This window comes from Saccostrea cucullata, unplaced genomic scaffold, assembly GCF_032062105.1.
Source record: "Saccostrea cucullata isolate Sc308-1 unplaced genomic scaffold, CSIRO_AGI_Scuc_v1 ctg4745, whole genome shotgun sequence".
Classification (NCBI taxonomy): domain Eukaryota; kingdom Metazoa; phylum Mollusca; class Bivalvia; order Ostreida; family Ostreidae; genus Saccostrea; species Saccostrea cuccullata.
This window is the reverse complement of record NW_026937319.1, coordinates 61,437-80,011: the sequence shown is the minus strand read 5'-3', so window position 1 is coordinate 80,011 and position 18,575 is coordinate 61,437. Positions and strand designations below refer to the sequence as shown.

The 18,575-nt window shown below is 33.0% G+C and overlaps 2 protein-coding genes across 2 annotated transcripts; both read right to left on the bottom strand.

The window, feature by feature from the left end:
• Nucleotides 1-437: 437 nt before the first annotated feature.
• On the bottom strand, nt 438-11,441 carry LOC134247917 (deleted in malignant brain tumors 1 protein-like; the record flags this gene model as incomplete). The annotated part of the gene is made up of 8 exons (XM_062730316.1): nt 11,280-11,441; nt 9,797-9,975; nt 5,339-5,407; nt 3,514-3,679; nt 2,997-3,175; nt 1,912-1,995; nt 1,098-1,242; nt 438-610 (listed from the first exon to the last, which is right to left on the bottom strand). Coding segments are annotated over exons 2-8 (844 nt in total), but the record flags the coding sequence as incomplete, so codon positions are not given.
• Nucleotides 11,442-14,119: 2,678 nt separating this feature from the next.
• Nucleotides 14,120-17,034, bottom strand: LOC134247920 (uncharacterized). The gene is made up of 5 exons (XM_062730317.1): nt 16,895-17,034; nt 16,157-16,316; nt 15,429-15,758; nt 14,634-14,715; nt 14,120-14,277 (listed from the first exon to the last, which is right to left on the bottom strand). The coding sequence occupies exons 1-5, from the start codon at nt 16,937-16,939 to the stop codon at nt 14,145-14,147; spliced, it is 750 nt and encodes a 249-aa protein (XP_062586301.1). The 5' UTR covers nt 16,940-17,034; the 3' UTR covers nt 14,120-14,144.
• Between the last annotated feature and the right edge of the window lie 1,541 nt (nt 17,035-18,575).

The following is an 18,575-nucleotide window of genomic DNA, read 5'->3' as shown; positions in this document are numbered from 1 at the left end:
GTGTTCCATCGAAATGGAGATTTTTAAAGTAATATATATATATATATATATATATATATATATATATATATATATATATATATATATATATTCCAGCTTCTGTAAAACACGTATTTCTACGAATTTGTATATAATTATGAATTTATTATGTTTATTGGAGTTATCATAACAAGTGTATCGGTCGAACACGCGCTTACTCTGTGTTCATATAGATCGTCAATTGGTTATTATATTGATGGAATACCTGTTCTACAGGTATTCTAATGAATCATTCGTCCGAGGTTTTCCTTTTCTAAAGAAATGGGTGTTTCATTACAAGACGATCCACTTCTAAAGATAGCTCAAAGCGTTCCATCCAAAAGGATAATTTTACCACTTCAACGTGCTTCATTGTACCAATAATCATTCTAGAAATATGAATTTGGAAATGATCCTACATAATCCTGTCAGGCATCGTACGGATGCATCTTCATAATGGCGACAGTTATGTCTTCCCCAGCCGTAATGATTACAGTATTCAATTCTTGTTTCTGTTCCAGCACAACGAACATCATCCATCCAAATAGAACCGTTTCCCTGACCAAAATAAGCACTATGTAAAGCTGTTGAACTGTTCCTGTCCAGAATAAATAATTTATTAGCTTTTGACATCTATTTCAAACCAAAAGTATTAGTGATTGAATTCATATACATGTAGATAATAACGCGAATCATAAGAGTTAATTATAAAGGCCCCAGCATCGTATCAAGCATTTCTGAGGTTATGAGTCCTGGCTCCCTTATATTTTAAGACGAAAATGATTAATAGATCATAATTCGAAATTTTATTGTGTCTTATACACTTACAACGTGTATCAGGAAGCTTTCAAATTAGATTTTTTCTGATCTGATGCTTGAGTCATTTTTAAATGAAAAAAAAAACAAGGTTTCCTTTAATTCAGGTGGTTTGGGGCATTATTTGGCTGAAGATTTTAATCAGTTTAAAAGTATATATTAGGGAAAATTCAATACTGCTTGCAACAAACACGTTTGATGAAATAAAGCAAATTTGTGCAATTTTTTATAGGTAAGCTTCAGTACTGCTTTATGATACGTACGTAGAAAATCCAAGCGATCGACAGACCACTGTAGCATCTTGATTATCCCAGATGTCGTCACAAATAGTCCCCCATTCTCCGTTGTGATATACCTCCACTCTACCTTCATACGGGGTATTTCCATTCACTAGACGAATGGGAGTGACTGAACAAAAATAAAAGGAGTGTATTAAAGATATAAGACTTCAAACTGAGGCCGCGTGAGGCAGTGGTTAGAACGTCTGCTCTAGAGTCGCGAAGTAAGGAGTCAATCCTTACATCGCGGGTTCGAATCCCACTGTGGGACGTGGAGACCGGTTCTTTGGATGAGACCGTATAAACCGAGGTCCCTTGTCGCAGTAGGTGTTGGCACGAAAAAGATCCCTCCCTGCTCAATGGCTCTGAGTGCCGAGTAAAAAAAATTTGCAGCTCTCCACCGGCAAGTGGTGGCGTCTCCACATGGGTGAAAAATTCTTGAGAGGGACGTTAAACAATATATAATCAATCAATCAATCAAACTGAGGAAGAAATCAAGTTTTTATAAAATTGTCTACATGTACCAGAATTTCAAAGCTAAACATAATTATGTATTTTCCTACTCAGAATGAAAACCATTTATACTACATATAAATGTAAACTTAAATGGAATGAGAAAAGCATAAAAAGAGAATTTTCTTCACTTTTGCAGATTTATTTTAAGAATGGACTTTTATGACACAGATGTCACAACAAATTATATATTTTCTTTTTTTGTCAATAAAATCAATCACGTCGTCAAAAGAAATAATAAATTAACACAAACTAACTCAAATCTATCCAAACACTATTTACTTACATGGCATTCTCTGTTCTGTTGTAGCCGTCTCTGTTGTGGTTGTGTGTGATGTGACATGTGCTGTTGGTATGGATGTTGACATTTCTATAAAATCAGAATCGCACCAGTAATCATTATCCAGAAAAAATTTAGAGATACTGTGTGTACTGAGCTCAGAAAATGATATTCCTTTGCTTTCCCCATCCCATTATAAACGCAAAGTCTATGTTTTGTTCTAGGAGACAAGAAATAAGTGTCAGATCAAAAAATAAAGTAGAAGGTGCACAATGGCATTATGTAATAAAGATTCTCTGAAAATATCATTCAATTTTATTCAATAATATAGGAGGAGTTGCAGATAAGAGATTGGTAGCCTTCAATGATAAAGAAAGAATGCCAGTGTCCTTGTTTTGCTCTGGGAAACGTGAAATATGTGATCAAAAAATTTAAAAAAAAAATATGTTCCCAAGATTCTGAGAAAACCACAAAAAAATCATTTAAGGGTATAAGAGGAGTTGCGGATAAGAGATGGGTATCCCAAAGAGTACAGACGGATGTACGTAGAGAAATACTGACATTCCGATCACTATATACATATACTCTCCCACTTTTCAAGCGGGTGGAATAAAATTACTAAAGAATAATTGTAAAAAATGTACAATCTGAAAGCTAACAAAATAAAAGGATTTTTGGACGGCTTAAGTTTAATTCAATCTTTAAAATATGCCATTAATCAGAATGATTTCATTTTAAGTGTAGAAAATTCTATTGCAAAATGTCAGTTTAACTAAGGGTTTAATATAATATAATTAAAATGACACCGCGTACATTCATAATTTTAATTACTAGTTAAAATAATTTTTTTTACCGAAGAAAAACAGATTTTCGATTTCGTGGAGAGATTATACGAAAGAATAAACATTACAGACATTCTACATAAACGATTATAATACATTTAAGCATAAGCTTCAGTTGAGCTTTAAGAAAAATAGCCGTTTCAAAACTACAAAACTGCTGCACAGAGAATTATGCAAGTTCCACAATACGTCAGTTTAAATCAAAATTCGTGTTTATTTCAAGAACATACTTTAGTACTACTTTCATACCCTTCTCTGGTAGACAATTGACAGAAACATCCTCTTGATGTCCACAGTTATGGTTGCCCCAGCCGATATGTACACACTCTGAAATATCTGTTTCATTTCCAATACATTGTACATCATCTAGCCAGATAGGACCAGTTCCTTGTCCATGACGTGCACAACAATAGCTCACAGATATTTGCCTAAGGATTAGAAGTTATATATTAAAAAAATTACTTATGACAGTTTCATAATCTTGATATCACCAATTTCACGTAATTAATTTCTACTTGAAAGTTTCAACAAAAAAATTTATTGCAGACCTAATTGGACAAAGATCTATGCCTAGGTTGATGTTTCAACGCTCACAAAATATATTATTCCATGATGAATAAAAATAGATTATTTCGTTTTGTAAATGTTACCTCATTATAAATTTCAATACGACTTTTAATTTCAATTTATACAATGTAAAATTGATTAAAATTTTTTTAGATTAAATTTGCGTTTGAAAACATATCCCTGAACACTTGTTACATACCAGGGGAAACCTAAAGATCGGCATATTACTTTGGAGAAACTGTTATTCGATCCACCAGCATTAAATAAATAATAGTCATCACAAATTGTCCCCCATGCTCCATTGTAATACACCTCCACTCTGCCCTCATAAGGACTGCTCCCCCCAACAAGACGAACCCTCGTGCCTGAAAAGCAATTTTAAAAAATAGAAAATAAACATTTCTTTGAAAATGAATACGATCTTACAAGTGTTTCATGAGCCACGACACTCTCATCATGTTGAGCCAGATTATGCGGTCGAAAAAAAGTTTAAGACACAGCTCTTGAATATGGATACTTTTTTATCTTGACCTTCGATTAAGAAACACTGATTTTTTTAAACGCCTTCTAAAGACAGAGTATTTGGGTGAGAAATAAAGTGCAAAGGAGATAACAAAATGCCCAGGGGCCACATCGCTCACCTGGGCAATTGGCTAGGAAAAAGCACATATCAGATCAGAACTGCAAGTTTACTGAGGAGGGGGGGGGGGGGCTTGAAGTGGGACGCCCAGGGGGTCTGTCATGGTTTGAACAAACTAGAATCTACATTACTTGAGGATGATTCCCTATTAATATCACTAAGCATGGCCTTGAAGAACTTGAAAAGAAGATTTTAAAAGGTTTCCCTATACATTCCTATGTAAAACTTTTATCGGCCATTCGGCCCCACTATCCCCCCGGGGGTCAAGATTTAAACAAACTTGAATCTACACTACCTGAGGATGATTCCACACGAGTTTCATCTTTTCTGGCCCAGTGGTTCTTGAGAAGACGATTTTTAAAGAATTTTTCCTATACATTCCTATGTAAAATTTTGATCGGCCATTTTGGCCCCACCCTACCCCTGGGGTCATGATTTGAACAAACTTGAATCTATACTACCTGAGGATGATTCCACATGAGTTTCACCTTTCCTGGCCCAGTGGTTCTTGAGAAGAAGATTTTTAAAGAATTTTTCCTATATATTCCTATGTAAAACTTTGATCGGCCATTTTGGCCCCACCCTACCCCTTGCGGCCATGATTTGAACAAATTTGAATCTACACTACCTGAGGATGATTCCACATGAGTTTCATCTTTCCTGGCCCAGTGGTTCTTGAGAAGAAGATTTTTTAAGATTTTTCCTATAAATTCCTATGTAAAACTTTGGTCGGCCATTTTGGCCCCATCCTAGACCCAGGGGGTCATGATTTGAACAAACTTGAATCTGCAATACTTAAGGATGATTCCACATGAGTTTCATCCTTCCTGGCCCAGTGGTTCTTGAGAAGAAGATTTTCAAAGAATTTTTCCTATACATTCCTATGTAAAACTTTGATCGGCCATTTTGGCCCCACCCTACCCCTGGGGGTCATGATTTGAACAAATTTGAATCTACACTACCTGAGGATGATTCCACATGAGTTTCATCTTTCCTGGCCCAGTGGTTCTTGAGAAGAAGATTTTTTTCAAAATGGCATTAATTTTTCTCTAATTCATAATTATCTCCCCTTGGAAAAGAGCGTGGCACTTCATTTGAACAAACTTGAATCCCCTTTACCCGAGGATACTTTGTAGCAAGATTGGTTGAAATTGGCCCAGTGGTTCTTGAGAAGAAGATGAAAATGTAAAAGTTTACAACAACGACAACGAAAGAAAACGGAGACAAATTTTGATCAGAAAAGCTTACTTGATCCTTTGGCTCAGGTGAGCTAAAAAGTGAATGTGGACAGACAGAGGGACAGACTGATTAGTAAATGGCATCAACAAAGTTTGGCAACATTACTCGACCTAAATATAACATTAAATAAGAAAAGATTCATTACTTGTCATCGGTGTGGTGGTCTCTCCTGTGATCTGTGTCGTTGGTAATTGTGTACATATTGACGATGTACCTAGACAATGACAAAATAAAATGAGAAATGAAAATTTAAATGTTTTCTATGATTTCGTCTAGAACAAGAAGTCTCTGAAGAGAAATTAGCTCTTCTAGTAGTGAAAAATAACACTTTGGCCTGAAAGTATTGCAACTGCCACAAATTAAGGGGACTAAGGATGTTTGGTCACATGACTCAGTTTAATTACGTCATAATCTCTGATAAAATATGTAAAAAAACAAGATTGAAACAACAGTATTTGTATGATTTTTTGACTGTTTGTTTGAGTTCACCATCTTGTATAAAAATATCTAAAAACATACAAACTTTATTGCAAATATTATAGAATTACGGAATAGATTGATCCACTCTTCTGTTCCCCTACACTGCGCGTCCAACGAGTCGTTGACGTCGCAGTTGACGTCACAGTGGATCTCTTAGTACAGTATGATTATACAAGGTAAAACGCGGATAATATTATCATAAAAACGGGTCATGATCAGTACATAGTGGGGTATTTTGTGAATTAGAGAGCACAAAAAAATATTTTTACACCTCACTTTGTATTCCCTCGTCACCCCTCCCCTTTGTTTACTTCTTTGTATATAAAGCTTTCACAATGAAGATTCATAATATACATGAATGTCATATATCTTTTGCAGCTTTATGAAATGAATTTGTATTTAGCATTTACCAAAGAGAATTTGTATAAAGTATATAATATAAATTATATGGAAGAAAAATTATATAGTATATGTATGTATTGAATGTAAACAAATATATTGTACATAGTCTGTAAATGTGAAAGCAAAAATAAATTCTTTGAATTAAAAAAAAAAAAATTTACAGGGTTGTCTAGGTATTTCGCAGAAGTGTGACGTCATAGTTGGGTTTTCCCGTACTCCAGAAATGTAAACATGACACGTTTATCTCAAGCTCATGCCTTGTTTAACCATGTCCTGTGCAATATTGAGCTCAGCTTCATCAATCGATATTTTTACAGCTAGTCAATAACATGACGATTTTGCATTTCAACGTAAATTTTCAAATATTGAATGATAGGATTTTTTGCAAATTAATTTTTTTGATGTTTAAGTTGTCTTAAAAAGTACGTAATTTTCCGTCTCCAGATGCGGTGTGACAAAAGAATATTGCTTTTTCGAATTTTCCACCCTATTTATACTCTGAAATATTTTTAAAGACACATGTTAGCTGACATATTTTTTATCTATACTGAAAAAAATCCATTATGGACCGATTAATGGGCCCAGAAACATTGAGAATTACAAGAGGCCCAAGGGCCTTGAATCGCTCTTCTGATAAATTGTACAATCTGTCACTTCTATTAGAAGCCTCCAACTCTATTAGTATCATAAGACCCAAAATGCATCAACTTACAAAGTTTGATAATATTTAGCCAGTTAAGACTGAAGATATTATAATATAATTATCAAATACCATAAGTAGGTCAAAGTGACCTACCTTTTAATTGGAAATATCTGAGGACTCAAGATATATTAATTGACAAAGACTGATGATTCTAATTAAATAAGTACCTGAGATATTCAAAAGTAGGTCACCATGACCTACTTTTTGGTCAACATTCTCTGAAAACCCAAGATGCATCATCTGACAAAGTTTGACAATTCTAAGCCAATTAGTTCCAGAGATAATTTAATATAGCCATCAAATGTCAAAAGTAGGTCACGGTGACCTACTTTTTGGACGACGTTATCCAAACATCCAAGATGCCTAAACTGAGAAAATTTGTTGATTCTAAGCCAATAAGTACCTGAGATATTCAAAAGTAGGTCACCGTGACCTACTTCTTGTTGGACATTCAATGAAACCGTAAGATGCCTCAACTGACAAAGTTTGATGATTCCGAGCCAATAAGTACCAGATATAATCAAATATAGCCAAAAAATGTCAAAAGTAGGTCACAGTGACCTACTTTTTGGTCGACGTTCTCCGAAAACCCAAGGTGCCTAAACTGACAAAGTTTTATGATTCTAAGCTAATACGTACCTGAGATATTCAAAAGTAGGTCACTGTGACCTACTTTTTGGTCCACGTTCTCCGAAAACCCAAGGTGCCTAAACTGACAAAGTTTGATGATTCTAAGCTAAAACGTACCTGAGATATTCAAAAGTAGGTCACTGTGACCTACTTTTTGGTCGACATTCTCCGAAAACCCAAGATGCATCATCTGACAAAGTTTGATGATTTTAGGTCAATAAGTACCAGAGATACTTAATTATAGCCACAAAATGTCAAAAGTAGGTCACTATGACCTACTTTTTTGGTCGTCACTCTCCGAAAATCCAAGATGCATCAACTCACAAAGTTTGATGATTCTAAGCCAATAAGTACCGGATATACTTAAATAAAGCCATAAAATGTCAAAAGTAGGTCACCATGACCTACTTTTTGGTCGTCACTCTCCGAAAACTAAATATGCATCCATTCACAAAGTTTGATGATTCTAAGCCAACAAATGCCTAAGATACTGAAATATAGCCACAAAATGTCGAAAGTAGGTCATCGTGACCTACATTTTGGTTGACATTTTTCAAAGACCCAAGATGCATCTACTGACCAAGTTTGATGATCATAGGTCTGAAGGTAATCAAAATATGCATTTTAAACAATTTGAAAACAAATGTCGGCAAAATTTAAAAAGTAGGTCACAGTGACCTACTTTGTTATAAATATGTTTTAAGGTCCCTAGATGCATCAAAGTACAAGATTTGATGATTCTAAACCTCCCAGTGTCTGAAATAATGGGATTTAATGTTTTTAATAGGATAAGTCATAAAGTTCAAAAAGTAGGTCACAGTGACCTACTTTTAAGTTGACATTGTTCAAAGACCCAAGATGCATCAACTGACAAAGTTTGATGATCATAGGCCTTAAAGTGTCCAAAATATGCCTTCAAATCAATTTGAAAACAAATCCCCGCAAAATTTAAAAAGTAGGTCACCGTGACCTACTTTTGAGTTAACATGATGTGAAGTCGTAAGATGCATCAACTTACAAGATTTGATGATTCTAGTCCTTATAGTAAGAAAAATATACACGTTTTTATTAATTGTAAATTTAGGTCAACTTTGAAGTGACCTTGAGACCACGCCCTTTGCCCCAGGGTCATGCCTTGAACAATTTTTAATCTTCAACATATCCTGATCCTTGTATGTAAGTTTGGTGAAAATCTGCCTGGTGGTTCTGGAGAAGAAGATTTTTTAGCAACCAGTACTTTTGGTTTTGTTTTCCTGATTATCTCCCCTTGTTTTAGGGTCCCAACCCTTATTTTAGTAAAAATGGTAGCCCTTGGGCCAAGGATACCCTGTGACAAATTTGGTACTGATTGGCCAAGGGGTTCTTGAGTTATGGCCCATATTCTAAAAAGTTAACGCACACCGCACACCGCACAAATGGCCATAGCATTAGCTCTTTGAGCTTTTGGCTCAGAAGAGCTAAAAACTCCACTTAGACAATTTGGGGTATAGTATTTGTCACTCAATATCTCAAAAATAAGTCCAGAAACCTATTGATATATATGCTTTAAGATATGTAGGACATACTATATTACAAAATATGAAAAAAAATTAAACGACAGGTATTTTTTCAGCTCAAGGTCCTTCTTCCCCTTAAATAATGATCTTAAGTCTATGTCTGAGTCGAGTTTAATTAGCAAAACAGAGACGGAGGAGTAACATATAATAAAGTTTCACATATTTTTTTTATTTTTAGTAACGATGGCAACCCGTCAACAAAATAAGAAACACATAAAACATGTAAAAACAACGAAAAGAAATATATCTAATTTTTTTCTCCTTGTAAACTGTTATTCAGAAATCGGACTAAAACTGTAGAAGGAGTTGCTGTTTGGAAGAATTTCACCAAAATGCTTTTGTTTTGTTTTTTTAAGATGGCAAACTGATGAATATAATGAAAAAAAATGAAACATATAATCATTTATTTCTTGTTTGTTGTGCCAAATTATGTAGAAATCAGACCAAAACTGGTGTGGAGTTGCATTATTTGTAAAAAAAAAAAATTTTACAGAGAAGCGGACAGAGAGAGTTAATCAGACGGACGGACGACAGATTATTTACTACTGCATTAGATGTCATGGTCTCTGGTCGGACGAGCCAAAAATGACAAGATATAAAACAGCATCAATTATGAAAAAACAAAATTGGAAGTTAATAATTATTCTGTTGTTAATGTCATATTATAAAGAAATTAGAACTTTTGCACAAAAGTAAGAAATATAAGTTAATATAACATGCAAGATAAAAGTAAATTGTAACAACCCCAACCCCCCCCCCCCCCCTTGACCTACTGCCAGGGTGTAAATTGAATTGAAGCGTAATGTTCAGGTGATTTCTTTTAATATCCTACCCTCCCCTGGAAAACAGTTGACAGCCATGTCTTCGTAATGTCCACAGTTATGACTGCCCCAACCAAGATGTGAACATTCCTCAACAGATGATTCGTATCCATTGCATCGAACGTTATCCAACCATATAGGACCTGTTCCTACTCCACAACGTGCACAACAAAAACTCACTGTAGTTTGCCTAAAACATCAATCGGGCTATAAAACTAAAACATTTATGTACATGTATTCACTGTAAACCCAACTTTCGTTTGTGACAACTTTATTTCGCGATTTACTGGGGTTAAACTAGTTCGCAACGATTCATTTTTGCGATCAAGCCTTTTTTGATCTATTGTAAATAGACACAGAAAATGTAAGGACTGGTTTGCAGACAAGAAATATTCGCAATGCCGAGGCTCTCGAGAACTTCGTGAAAATTCCTCGCGAATAAAAGTTGGTTTACAGTATATATTGCGCTAATTCAAGCAAACAAAATAAGTACATGTATAGAACGTTGTTATGACACTAAACCAGTAAATTATCTTTGTGTAATCTCTTTTGTTGTCGTACATTGAATATGTCAGGTTACATGTATTTATAATGGGGGATTGGGTGTTGATATGTCCAGGGAGGGGGTCTGGGGGCCCCCTGAAGATCCTCATGGGGTCGCCAAACCCAGCGGGGACCCAGGAGCCAAGCCCCCAGAAGCTCCTGGGTTTTCATGTATTAAGTTAGTACTAAAACCAGGCACAAAAATATTGGTATACGTTAGATACGTACACTATGATATTTCACTTTTTAAAAGAAAATAAATTGAATAATTAAGTATGCGATTATTCATATCTGAGGAAATGCAAGGTTTTCATCAGATTTTGAAGAAAACTGATACTTGGTCATTGAAAAAAAAATACAATTTATTAATACACCACTAATGATAAAACCAAAAATTTTGCATTATTAATATTATTGAAATATTATATATACTTTTAAAATTTTAAAGAGATGCGCCCCCTCCCATCCCCTTTAATCCGTCATAGTGTTGTCGATAAATCGATATCTTAATGACAAGTTGAGGCCACTATTAATAAATATGAATAAGACTGAAACAATTTTTTTATATAAAGTGCCATAGATAGAAGGTAACGGTTTTCGTAAAGATAGCAAAAAGGTACAATTTTGATAATTTTAAAGAATCTTTATTTATATGTGCCATAGTGCATCTACTTTTTTATTCTTCATATTGACATTTATTTTGGCTTTCTAATGGCAAATCAAAGGCAGTGCAATTTCATCTATTAAAAAAGCTAATGCTGATTCAGTACCTGTTCATAAAATGCAAAAATGGGAGGCACTTCCTCCTCATATTGAGGTGATACATATTATTTAAAAATAAGCCAAGATAAGGACAAATCTTCACTAACATATGCTTCAGGGGTGAAAATATTTGCTATTCAATAGAGGAATAAAAGTAAATTACTCATTGTAGTGATTTTTAGTTCTTACGAGGAATATCCCAAAGATCGGCATATCACTTTAGAAAAAGAGTTATTCCAATTCCCTTGACCACTGTTTTCTAAACCATCATCACAAATTGTTCCCCATTCCCCGTTGTAGTAAACTTCAACTCTGCCCTCATAGGGAGTAGCTCCTCCAATAAGTCGAATTGTTTTGTCTAAAAAGCGAATTTCGTATAATACATAAAGAAAAATATGTTTATATAAACAAGAGCATTCATTCTCTATAAGGCCATTTTCCGGCCTACGATAAAATCACTTTAAAATGTGATTTTGTATAACTATAACCATTGTAGTTCATGATTTTGATGTTTGTTTTTCAACTTCGATCATCTAAGTCACATGATTTAGAGATGAAAAATGGCTGTCAGTTAAAGAAAAATTGAGGGTAGGTCTATTTAAATCAAGTTTCTATGCATGTTTTTGAATGGAAATGATCAAAAATTGTTTAATTATGTCGGAAATACACCATACCCAAGTAATAAATTCGAAGGTTTTTTAAATTTAAGGTCTAAGATATTTTTTATGACAAGAATTCTAATGGATCCACATTTTGCATATTTTGAACGTAAATCTTTACGAAATTCATACTGTATGGTGCTGAAAAAAGTTTGATTTATAATTTATTGAAACGTATTATATTATATATAATTATATTGTAATTGTATATCATTTCTATACATGTGGTACTTATTTTACGTATAAAATAGCCATGTTAGAAATGAGGTTTCTAAGTTTCTATTGAACTCTAAAAGTTATGTATCAAATGTTGAAAGCACTGAATGGATTTTGATTATGATTAAAACTGAAGTAGTGTAGTAATAAAGAAAAGAAATTCAACAATTGCAAAAAAATTAAGAATTAACAGCATAAGAATATCAATGCAAGTACATATTGACTATCCATATACATGTAAATAGTCAATACAAACTCAGAGCGGTTGCATTAAAATATACATCTCTAAGTAAAATGAAATAGCGTCGTAAAATGGCTTTGCTTTTATTCAATTACTCGTGCTGCACAATATATTCAATTAAAAATGCCTTCTAAACTTTATTTATTTACATGTATAAAAGTTGAGACCCCCCCCCCCCCCCCCGTGTCTAACAGCACAACATAAAATGGAGTAGAATTTTAACAGTTCCTTCAACTATGCATATAAGATTCTGAAGTTTTCGTATTTACTAGTATACGGAATTAAGAGTTCTACAACATCCCAGGTACAAAATGGACCCTTAGGGTTTGATGCTCCTTTCCCATTCTTGAAACCGGTAGATTAAATTCAGTCTCTTTCCCAGTGCAGCCTCAAAACTTGTTTAACACGGATAGTGACAGTTCCCTACCTAAGTCTAGCATTTAAAGTAAATGTCATCGGTCTTTTGGATATAATCTTTTTTCTTTTTTTTCAAAAAAGGTCCCCGTCCTGCGTTGGGCGTTGGTTATTAATGCAACTATGCATACTACACTTGACCTTAAGTGGATGATTTCTTTATCTGGTTGAAAAATCCTTAAATGGGGTAAAGCAACATTCATTTATAAATCACATAAAACATTTAGGAATCCCCCTCCACTTTACCAGTTTATTTTCTAAGACAGGACTAATGTTATCTCTCAATATTAAGACGCAGTTAACAAAATATGGATCAAATGATACTCGTACGGAAGTGTCCATTTAAAAAATTGTGGGTATCCATAGGAAAAAAATCAATAATACAAATAATAAATGCATGTTACCACTTCAACAAAGATTGTTTTCATCATTTCTAGAACATATATAGTACTCGTAAGGAAATACAAAGAATATTTGCAGAACTCATACGGAAGTTCACAGAAGTAGCACATATAGATATACCAAACTGTCATTATAAATTTAAAAGTTAACTCACATTCACACCTTATATTCGATAAAATGTTCTTATTTCTTAATTTTTATTAGACATTTCAAAGAAACGTCTCCACTTGTAATTTCATGACATCCAGTCTTCTCAGTCCTTTGATTTTTAGATTTTCAAGTAAAAAGTTCACTTATTTTTTAGTAAATATGCATGGCTGATATATTCCTTAGTAAATCAACAGAAAATTGTAATATAACCAAAAGTTTATAAAAAGAAATAATCTACATAGCTGATATCCTTCATTGTGAGTAGTTAGCTTTTTCTGCAAATATCGTAAAAATAAAGTGAAAAGTTTTTATTTAGATATTATAACCACCTTTAACCAAATTCATAATTTGGTAGTCACTTTTTATGTTTATAAGAAATTTACACGCAAATTTTGGTGTTGGTTAAAGGTGGTTATGACATGCGTAGGAGTTATCTAACACAGCCACCCTCTTGAGTTTTCCCATTACTCTAATGCTAATACGGGCTGATAGTACCTTACTTTGTGACCCTATATCATTTAAAATACTATTGTATCATTAACCAACCAATATTTATCATTAAATTGGAACTAAAGCCTAGTGATTCATGCAATATTTAAGGGAAAAAATACTATCTGAAAATTTGAAGTCATTGTAGGCCGCAAAACGGCCTTATAGAGAATGATCCTTTACTTATTCAAAGTTATCTCTCCTTGCAAGAAAGTGCCTTTCTTCATTTGAACAAACTTGCATCTGCTTTATAGCCAAGAAACATTTCATTTAATGTGATTAAAATTGGTCTGGTGATTCTTGAGAAAAAAATAACAAAGACATGCAACAACAAACAACAGATTTTGATTAGAAAAGCACACTTGAGTCTTTGGCTCAGGTGGCCTAAAAAAGAACTAAAATGAATTTCGATCCAAGAAACTAAAAATTAATTTCTTTGGACTACAGTAATTTATTTAAATATTATCTGCTTAGATGTTTTTGTTAATGCATAGATACATAACTGAACTTACTTTTAAGCATTGAATCCATGCCTTCATTAACTTTTGTAATTGGGATGACCAAGGTAGTGTGAATCTTGACTGTACTTGTAAATTTCACTGTAGGACTTTGTGATCTGAAGTTGTTAGAAAACATTTATTGTTGCATTCAGTGTTTATTATTGTAAATCAGAATTTTCAAAAGTGAAACAAACAAAAAAAACTAAGTATTACAGTTGAAGGTACTTTCTCAAAAGTGCTCATTTTGAATTTTCATAACCTTGGCATACCGATCAGAACTAGAATTATAAACTATGAAGAGAACATCTACTGATCTGACAGATGAAAAACAGTAATTTTTTATGATAAAAGCACAATTTACACTTTATTTCATATTTGATTATTTTATATTGGCTTTATTCCTAACAAAATTACAAAAACAAGTAAAACCAAATGCTAAACATATACTTACAGTACATATAGGCCAACTTACGGTAAAGGGTTGATTTTCACGCAAACAAATTCATATTTTTGTCTGTGATATCCTTCTGGGCATTTCTTTACACAAAAATATGCTGAATGACAAAATAGACAGATTTAATAAAAATCTGTGAACTATTATAGATCGTTTTGTATTGAACAAAATTTATTGTATAAAAGATACAGAGGGATTAATTCATGGTTACAAGTTCTTACAACTTAGAAAATCCCTTCCCAGTATTTTATAATATAATAATGGGACTTTCTTATAAAAATAAGTTCATACAGTAAAATCTCCTTATCTCAAGACAGCAGAGCCAAGTTAATACATCAAGATAAAGGAGAACTAAAGATTACAAGACTTAGTATAATTTACATAAAGAAAAAAATGGTTGATAATAAATACTAAAATTCTTCCACAAATCCCTGGTATTCAAGATATTGTTGTTCAAGATACATGTAGCAAAGTTGATTTGTACTTCATAGATTTCAAATCCCTCAAAAATAATTTTAAATAAACTGGAGGTACAGCAATGAGCTCACAAATGATACCCCCACCTCTCATATCATTATTATTGCAAAGTCCATGTTTTGCTATGCAAGCCCTGAAGTAAGTGTCCAATCAAAAAGTAAAATAGATGGCCACAATGGCAATTAATTTCATTCAGTGGAATAAGAGGAATTGTAAGTAGGGAGGGAAGTGTATAAAAAAACAGCTGCATGCTGCCAAATTAAAAGCAGAGCAATATATATGCAAGTTCAAGTATAAATATATTTTTTATAGATATATGCATATAAATGACCTTACCTGGATTTAACTCTTCTCCATTGGGACAGTTGTACATGGCACATCCTTTTTCTTCTGATTTCGGGTGATAACAGGACTGGTTTCTAGGGTTTCCTAATAGATATTCTAATGACCTGTATCCACGTGTGTGGTCACATTGGCACATCCTGTCAGTGACATCACTTCCTTCATCACAAGTCTCTTCGCCATCATCATCACACTGTGACTTTGGGTACATACAGGTTTGACTTCTATAGTTGTTGGAGTCTTGTCCATCTGGTTGGTAATGAGTTGGTGGACATTTTACAGGCTTGATGAAGTCCAAGTCTAAAGACAAGACTGGATAATGCCCTAAAGTAAAGTAATAAGATGCAATATTTTCTACATTTTTTTGTAGCTCTGAGTGTTAACTTACCTTGCTGTCAGAGTGATTTTAAATAAGCCTCTAAGCAATGATAAAATTGCTTTGTCATATGCATGTACAATATTTAAGAGTAAAATCTCATAAGATTATTCATTTTACTTTCAAAATAACTTTCTTGTACTTGTAATTAAGTGTATAAATAATACATAACTCATAATTTTATCCTTTAAATTGCCATGTTTAATAAATTTCTGGAGCTGTAAAATTTGTTTTCAATCAAGTTTATTGATCAACAGAGGAACATGCTATTCCACATAAGGACAAATAAATACATGTACAATGTCATAATTTTTATTTGATCATATTGATACAATATATTACTAACCTCTGATGATAAATACAGGTTTTATACATGCTTCTCGAAGGTTTCCTGCCTGATCATTAAGACAGTGATAATAAGAGGGGTTGTTCCCACACAATGTCTTAGAACGGGCCTCCCAGAGTGGCAGGTAAGGACACATTATTGACGATGGCATAGCTACTGCCTGTCGCAAAAAATATGGAATTTTATATAACTGTTGATTTCATTTCATTTTATTTGCATATACCTGTATACTATCTGCCTACAAGTCAGTTCTCTATGTTTCATTTCAATAGGAAAGAGTTGTAGGAATGAAGTATTTGAACCAGACTATTCAGTATTAGATCAGGTTTAAATGAATATATCATGTATATAGCACATTACCATGAAAAATCAGCAAGTTTATATTTTGTTTAATTTACCGGTAAACCTTTCAGGGGATAGAAACGAACATTTCAAGGTGATAGGAAATTGAAATGATGTCTAAAATAAAATCGAAACAAGCGGTCAAGGTCAGGCACGAAACCCCAAATGATATATGTGACACTGGGGTGAGATTCGTGGGGACACACACGGGCACTGGAAGTTAATGTAAATATATAGTACGTACATACTATATATTTACATTAACTTCCAGTGCCCGTGGGGACACACCGGACCAAAATTTTTAGTCGCCACAAATCTCGCTGAGAAACCCCATTCTCTAACTGTCTAATTTAATTTAATACAAATTTATTACATGTACCTTCACCTTTTTCTTACCTTTACTAACAGAAAAAATATAAACCCGTGTATGAAGGTATCCATTTTCTGTATGTCCCATCGTTTGTCATTAAGTAGATCTTCTGTAAGCTGCTGTTTTTCCTCCAGCAATAATATTTTTTCAGCTGATAATCATTACCATAATGATTATCATTATGGTCAAAACGAAAGTAGAATTGAACACTGTCGGAAGTGACATCAGATGGTGTAGATGCCAAAGAACTAAAAGGAGAGAATAATTTCCCGGAAAAAGTTAATTATAGACCTTTTTTACTAAAACAAAACAAAACAAAACAAAACAAAACAAAAACAAAAGCAAAAAAAACAACAACAAACAAAAAAAAAACAAAACAAAACAAAACAAAACAAAACAAAAAAACAAAAACAAAAAACAAAAACAGAAAAAAACGCATATTTTATTTTGTAGAATATTTTTTCTTTCGATATATATAAAACATTAAAACGAAATAGATTTTTTAAATAAATATATCTTTTTTCGGTACAAAAGACAACCTTTAGGCTGCATTAATCATGTTAATATATATTATTCATTTCTTGTGCATTGTTCTTTTAGAGGAATGGTCCGGTTTACTAAAGTAAATCAAAGTTCCAAAGTTTTCACAGTGACTATAGTAAAGCAAAGTTCCAAAGATTTAACTCTAGTGTTTTTTTTTTCGGGACTGCAAGATCTAGAAGTTCAGTAATTAAATTTATTTGATTCTTTTAGTGAAGGAATGGAGAAAAAGTAAGCTGCGAACGAGGGAATTAAGTTATTGACAAACAAGTTGAGTAAGCAAGAATATCTATATTATACTTTTGTTAAACAATATCAACCGGAATTTGTAAAAATACTTTGTAAGAACAGAAAAAGATCCATTAATATTTATGATTATTAAATGTCAAAAACACATTACAGACCTATTTGTGAAAACAAATGGGATACTGATCTAAAAATAGAGTTAAATTTTAATTGGAAACATGTTTATGCAAACTTTAAATTGACAACAAAAGACTGGGGACATATGTGGTTCAATTATAGAATTATCCATATTAGGTTCTAATAAGAACCTATATCTGTCTAAAATAAAAAATTCACCACTTTGTTCAATATGTAACTTAGAACCAGAATCAATTAAACATTTATTTTTCTACTGTCCACAGGTTTCTGTGGTTTGGTTAGCATTGTCAGATTGGATATTTCAAAAGTCTGGTACAAGAATTGTATCTGATGTCAAAACTGTTATTTTTGGATATTTGGAAGAATAATATGGCAATTAATTTGATTATCCTACTAGTGAAGAAATACTTATTTCAACAATCAAGGAAAAAACAATAATATTGTTTTTAATGAAATCTTAAAATATTTGAATAATTACTATTGTTTAGGAAAAAAATTGTCAGGAAATATATTTTAAAAAATAGATGGTCCAAGTGGAAATTTCTTTTTAATGTGTCTAATAGTAACTCCTAATACAAGTAATAACTTTTCAAAAAAGCTTGCCTGACTAATGCAACCAATATCTATAGAACCTATAATCATGATAAGTTATTTATATAAACGTTTACATTGGGGTGAGGGGTAATTATTTCATTAGAGTAAATTATGAAGACGTCGAACAAAACATCATACATTAATTTTAAGTTGTTTGCTTCTTATGAAAGCAATAGACAGCCTTGTATT